The 7,217-nt window shown below is 43.5% G+C and overlaps 1 protein-coding gene across 1 annotated transcript in view; it reads left to right on the forward strand.

The window, feature by feature from the left end:
- The window catches only part of RDH10 (retinol dehydrogenase 10 (all-trans)), a 36,888-nt gene that overhangs the window by 7,544 nt on the left and 22,127 nt on the right, over positions 1–7,217 (forward strand). The window contains exons 3-4 of the mRNA XM_011957436.1: positions 6–72; positions 1,686–1,921. Coding sequence (XP_011812826.1) covers positions 6–72; positions 1,686–1,921 — 303 coding nt within the window. The remainder of the gene's footprint in view (positions 1–5; positions 73–1,685; positions 1,922–7,217) is intronic.

The raw sequence follows: 7,217 nt of genomic DNA on the forward strand, positions 1-7,217 counted from the left end.
ACGAGGAGACGGCTGGCATGGTGCGCCACATCTACCGCGACCTGGAGGCGGCCGACGCCGCCGCGCTGCAAGGTAACCCGGACCCGCGCGGGAGCATTGTTGGGTCAAGCCTCTTTCCACCCCGCTCCCTACCACCGCAGGCCCCAAAACCCCGCTGTCGGGTCAGCCCCGCTGCGCAGGAAAGGAGCACCCCACCGGTCTTTTGGGAGACGAGTGGAATTTGCTCCCTGATAAAGGAACGCGATCACCTCTGTATTACCAGGGAGAAGGTGCCCAGTCCTCGCGGAGGTTCGGTATCTTTGGGGACCACGGAGGCAGGGGCGGGTTCCTAAGCCCTTTGGGGGTAGGGAAGGTGGAGGGAACTTGTTACCACAGGTTTGGATCCCAAAGAAATGTCTCGCTCCGACTTAGAAGCGGCGCGATGGGAAACTGAAGCGTCTTTGGGAAGTTCTGACTCGACTGAAGAAGTGTATGTGTTACTGTGGTCTGAACCCCTTAAACGAGAGCAGTATTGACGATTTCACTATAAGTTTAGCCTGAGGAACATAATTACATTGTTTCGCCAGCGATAAGTGCTTTAGTTACATTCCCAGAGCGTGACTGAAAGACGCCTTCCTTCTTGAGAGAAAGCTCTTGGAGAATTTAGGCTTCGTTGTAAATTTCTTACATGTTTTTGGTCACCCCAGGAAATCTGCATTTCTGAATACTTATTAACTAACCTGAATCTGAGATTTTTTTTTTTTTAAGCCAAAGCAAAGTCCATAACCAACCATAAATATTGGTCCAGGAAATTTGATAATGGCTCTTGCTTTTTAACAAAATTTTTCATTTTTAGGGAAAACATTTACCTGTACGGAGAAAATTGACTTGGGCACTTCTCCCCTGTATTGATAATTTATCACCAAACTTATTGATACCTGCGTTTTTAATTTAAGGGTGAAAAGGTACCATTTTCATTGGTGGTATGGAGGGTAGCAAATACAGATTTTTGTGCTCCCTGCCAAAACCTAAAAGATAAGGGTATTCATTTTCCAGAATACCGATTTTGGTTTTTAAATTGTCAAGTTCTTATGTGGTACAATTGCATATTTACCTGTAACTTGATTTGTGAGAGTACTTCTTAGAGGAGTCAGCTAGCCCAGTTAGAACAAGTCAGTGACCCCTACTTCTTCATTAAAAATTGTGGATTCATTTCTTGGCTTTGGATGAATTTAGATTATTAATTGCAGTTTTGGTTTGTGAGTCTTGAAGTGAGTTTCCATTTTGAGGGTTCTCATACTAAAGACGAAGAGCTGTTTCTCCTGGGCCACTGTTTCCCCAAAAATGAGGAGTGTGCAGTGTGTGTGTGTTGTTCTCTGAGCTCTGGGCTGAGATCAGTTCTTTGCAGGTGTCTTTAGCTCCAGCAAGCTGATCCCATGTGGTCTACTTGTATTGGGCTTGTCACAATTACATGACTTTCCCCTAAGCAAAGTTATCCAGTAAATTGCTGTAATTCCCAAAGACTTCATGGGAGGAAGGCAGCTGTAAAGCTCAGTCGTTGGCAAGCCTTGCAGCGTTAGAAATTTGAAGCTCACTGTAGTATTTTTGTTTTGTGTGATCTTTGTCCTACTGATCGCCATGTGACTCACTTTCTGCACTCCCTTCTCTTTTGCATGTTTTCTCCTCATCTGGACTTCTGAGGACAGCTGGGAATGGTGAGGAAGAAATTCTGCCCCACTGTAACTTGCAGGTTTTTACCTACACCTGTGATGTGGGGAAGAGGGAGAATGTCTACCTGACGGCTGAAAGAGTCCGCAAGGAGGTTGGCGAAGTCTCAGTCCTGGTCAATAATGCTGGTGTGGTCTCTGGGCATCACCTTCTGGAATGTCCTGATGAGCTCATTGAGAGAACCATGATGGTCAATTGCCATGCACACTTCTGGGTAAATATAAACATCCTTGTTTTCTTTGCTGGGCCCTCCTCAATGAGAAGGTTGGGAAGGAGAGAGACTTCAGTGCCAGCCTAAAAGCAACCTGTACTCTTTCACCACAAGATCTCCTTAGCTCTTACCTATGGTAAACTGCAGTGTATGCTGGTTACTATTAGTCATTTTGTCTCCCCCCCCGCCCCGCCGCCACCCCCCAACTCAGTGTTTTTGAGAGGGCAGAGGATTGAACATTTTGAACTAGTTTGAAAGATTGCCATAAAAATAACAAGAGGGAGCGTAAAACCCTGGGTTTGTTTATTTTACTTTCTGTTGAGTTTATAAAACATTGGTTGTTCTTATGAATTCCTAAAGTCAGGATTTAGGCTTCCAAATTACTGCTCAGCCACATTTTGGAAAGTGCCAAAGATTCTGAAATCAACATTTGTGCTCTGTTGGGAGTGGCCAGGCCACCCTGGCAGTCACTTCGCATCCCCTGACCATCCACAGGGTCCAGGGCATCTTCCTGTTGGAGGACGCCTCAGGACTCTCTTGGGTTAGACAGTGCCTCGCGAATATCACCCTGATAGGACCCTAGAGAGGGAAGTGAGGTGGTGAAACCTGGTAAGCTGGGGATTTAAACAATGTCCACTTCTCATCATTAAACAATGTCAGGATCTACGGAGGGGAGCAGGGCCTTCTGCTGCTCTAGGGGCAAAGGTAACCCCAGTTTTTCAGTTCAACTTGTCTTCAGTAAAGGTAGGTGTGACTCTCTCCCCTATAACTGCACACTGCTGACCCACTTTATGCTCTTTTTCCTCACGGTATTTTCTCTTTACTTTTGTAGACAAATAAGATTCAATAAAGAAGGAGTAAAGAAATAGGATTCTACTTTTTTTTTTCCATAGGCGGATTAGCCTTCTTTTTTTTTTTTTGAGGCGGAGTCTCGCTCTGTCGCCCAGACTGGAGTGCAGTGGCCGGATCTCAGCTCACTGCAAGCTCCGCCTCCCGGGTTTACGCCATTCTAGTTTTTGTATTTTCAGTAGAGACGGGGTTTCACCGTGTTAGCCAGGATGGTCTCGATCTCCTGACCTCGTGATCCGCCCGTCTCGGCCTCCCAAAGTGCTGGGATTACAGGCTTGAGCCACCGCGCCCGGCTAGCCTTCTAATAGAGCACAACAAAGAACTGTTTCTCCTAAATAGGTCACATTAAACCTCATTAGTTTTTTAGCGACTGCTTAAAAACTTAATCTGGCTTTAGAAGTACTTATTCAAATGTTGCACCTCAAACATCAAACCTTTTCTCTGCTCTTGGAGAAGCTTATTTTGATGTTTTCTTTTTAAACATGAACTTTATTTATTTATTTATTTATTGAGTTGGAGTCTCACTCTGTTGCCCAGGTTGGAGTGCAGTGGCGCAATCTTGGCTCACTGCAACCTCTGCCTGCCAAGTTCAAGCAATTCTCCTGCCTCAGCCTCTCAAGTAGCTGGGACTACAGGCACATGCCACCACACCTGGCTAATTTTTTGTATTTTAGTAGAGATGGGGTTTCATGGTGTTGCCCAGGCTGGTCGCGAACTCCTGAGCTCAGGCAATCCACCCACCTCAGCCTCCCAAAGTGCTGGGATTACAGGCGTGAGCCACTGCACCCGGCCTATTTATTTATTTTGAGATGGAATTTTGCTCTTGTTGCCCAGGCTGGAGTGCAATGGCATGATCTCAACTCACTGCAACCTCCACCTCCCGGGTTCAAGCAGTTCTCCTGTCTCAGTCTCCCGAGGAGCTGGGATTGCAGGCATGCGCCACCACGCCAGGCTAAGTTTGTATTTTTAGTAGAAGTGGGGTTTCACCACATTGATCAGGCTGGTCGCGAACTCCTGAACTCAGGTGATCCACCCACCTCAGCCTTCCAAAGTGCTGGGATTACAGGTGTAAGCCACTGCACCCGGCCAACATGAACTTTATTTAATTCATTTACAAACTTCTAGAAATGAATATATAAATGACCTGAGCTTATATATGTTTTGAACAAGTAAGGAGATCACCAAATACAGTTGGGGGAACTTCAGCTTGCCTGTAGGTGTGTGTTGTGTTCAGTGGGGGTGGGGAACTGAATTAAAGTCCTGGCTGTGGCTGGGTCCCCAGGAACAGGCAGCAGGTGTCAAAGGGATGGGTTAGATAAATAAACTTGACATAGAATTTATCAAGAATCTTGTGTGTTTATGACTACTCCTGAGTAAAACAACTTCCATTTGAAATAAAAGACATACATAAGTGGGAGGTGGAGTGTCATTTTCATATTTGAAGAATGATAAAGTGAAGCTGCCGTAAAAACTGCAGTTGATTTCAGTCAGCCCTAAACAGTTACAGCACTATCAGTAGGTTCATTATGAACCGCAGACACTGACTGGGATTGTTTTCTTCAATCATCTTTGACTAAGATGATGCAAGATTACATAACTGTAAACTTTTACCTACACAAGGTATTCTAAAGTTTAGTCATCTTGGCTACTTTCTCTGCATGATTATTTTGCTTAATTGTAAAATTTCAAATGTAATCAGGTTTTTAAGAAGCCCCATGCAATCTGCAGTTAAATATTTAAAACAAGGAACCAGCTCCAGGAAGGCATCCAATAAAATGAGTACTGATTTAGTGTGTGTAAAGCATGGAAAATTTCATAGCTTTAGCTTTGAAAATGCACATAAATTGATATACCATCTTTCTAGTATTAGGCTACTTTTTAACATAAGGAGGAAGTCAAATCAAATCTCTAAATAGGAAAATTATTCTGGACCTGAATCTGTATACCAAGAAGGAGCATAGCACCTTCCTAGAGTCATCACTGTGCTTTGAGATATTGCTTAACCACACAATTTAGGGAGTTCTTGGAAGCCTTGATGGTAATGACATCATTTTGTATTAAAGTATGGGAGGCTCCTGAATTCTCCAGCTGTTTTTTCCCTAAGCATCTAAACTTAAGAATTTATTTTCAATATTGAGTCAGAAAATTCATTTTAGAGTTGGAATTTCTGACTTCTTGCTAAAATTTACAAATCTTTTGAGAAGTTCTGATTCAGCAACCAAAATTTAAAGGAAAACTCAGTATAATTTTTACAGTGAATTTTTTAACAGGGGTTAAAGAGCGTCACAAGAGCCACCTGAATTCAGCTTCCCTTCCAGTAGTCCTCTTAGGCGAAGCATTGGTGGCAACTTTCCAAACGTGTTGACATTGGCATGTGCTGTTTTCCTTCCAGAAAAAATAATGAGTGTGTCTTTTTACTGTATCTGGGTGCGGAAGTTACCCCATACATTTTTAAAAGTCCATCAGCTGAGAAAAGAACTGTTCAGTCATTTGAACAGACCATCCTGAGCCAGACGTTTAAGTAACAGTTAATATCTGTTTTCATAAATAACAAATAGTATTTTGATCCTGACTCAGAGCAAAAGTGAGTGAAATAGAAAACCATGTGGACTTTCACTGAAGAGCTGTGGGCACTCCCAAACCAGTCTGCATACTATTCCCCCTACCTAAAACACCCTCTTCCTCCATTCCACGTGTCTTAAGGTGTAGCTCAAGTCTCAGTATAACCTTTCCTCCCCACTGCAGCACTTCTGGCCTTTTTGGATATTAGAGTTGCAAGGATCCAGAGACCTTCTTGTTCAACCCTTTGTTTTCCAGTGAAGCAGGGGTTAAATGATTCATCTGAGGTTTTTCTTTTCTTTCCATTAATCTCTCACAGCATTTGTTATTCTCCCAAAGTAGATGGCAAGCTGTCTGAAGGCAGTTTGTTATATACATCTTTCATCTTCCTCTGCCTGGAACAAAACTCTATTCTTAAGTCACTCAATAAATATTTGATAATAATAGGCTTAAATATTTAGAAGATAACCTATTCAGAGAATACTCACATGGATCTATGTTCTGAAGTTTTAAAAGGTAAGCATTATGGGACGGGCACGGTGGCTCACACCTGTAATCCCAGCACTTTAGGAGGCCAAGACAGGCGGATCACTTGATGTCAGGAGTTCGAGACCAGCCTGGTCAACATGGAGAAACTCTGTCTCTACTAAAAATACAAAAAAATTAGATGGGCGTGGTGGTGCTAGCCTGTAATCCCAGCTACTCAGGAGGCTGAGGCAGGAGAATTGTTTGAACCCGGGAGGCCAAGGTTGCAGTGAGCAGACATGGTGCCACTGCATTCCAGCCTGGGTGACAGAACAATATTCCATCTCAAAAAAAGAAAGAAAAAGGTGAACACTGTGTTGGACTGAAGCTGTGTGAGACCATTAGTGCAAAACAGGGCTGTCTTACCCTTGTTATCACTTACATTTTCTTTTGCTTTCCTACATAACTTTCCATTCTCCCTGTCCCACATGTGTTCTGATTTTTACTATTTTTTGTTAGAACTCTGCTCATTGGTGTGAGGCTAGTGACTTGAGAAGGCTGGTGTTGGTATGCCTATTTGAATCAAGCTCACATTGAATGTGTAACTGCCATTCATATTTACCAATGATCAGTCCTCAAAAAGAGGACCCCCGTAGCAATTCTTTCCTTCCCTCTTAACCATGTACCATTTCTGTACCCTTTGGAAGCCTTTCCTCAGCCTGGCATAATTCTGTACAGCCTTCCAGTCTGCTGTGACACTTCATCTTCCAATGTTGTTCCATCACCAGTAGCTCTCCTAGGAACCTTCTCCTGGTCACCAGTCAAGACTTAGTGATAGATTTGGGGTAGGTTCAAGTCAGCATAATCTACTGTGAAACACCCGGTACAAGACCATGGAAAATGAATGCACTATCATGCACTTTAACACTAGCAAAGAAATTATTCATGTGGGCTGTCTGTATCTGGGTGAGATGTAAAAACTTGAAAGATACCTCTCTTGGTCAGGGTGCAGTGATTCGAGCCTGTAATCCCAACACTTTGGGAGGCCGAGGAGGGTGGATTGCTTGGACCCAGGAGTTCAAGACCAGGGTTGGCAACATGGTGAAACCCCGTCTCTACCAAAATACAAAAATTAGCTGGGTGTGTTGGCATGTGCCTGTAGTCCCAGCTCCTCAGGAGGCTGAGGTGGGAGGATGGCTTGAGCCCAGGGGTTGTAGACTGCAGTGAGCTGAGATTGCAGCACTGCACTCCATCTTGGGTGACGAGAACCAGACTCTGTCTCAAGAAAAGGAAAAGAAAAATACCTCTCTGTATTCTACTTTGAAATATGGAAAGTTGGTCTCCATGCAAACCCATGTTTCCCTCAAAATACTAACATTGCTTTACTTGTGTGTATATATATATATATATATATATATATTTTTTT

This window comes from Colobus angolensis, unplaced genomic scaffold (genome assembly GCF_000951035.1).
Source record: "Colobus angolensis palliatus isolate OR3802 unplaced genomic scaffold, Cang.pa_1.0 Scaffold440, whole genome shotgun sequence".
NCBI lineage: Eukaryota > Metazoa > Chordata > Mammalia > Primates > Cercopithecidae > Colobus > Colobus angolensis.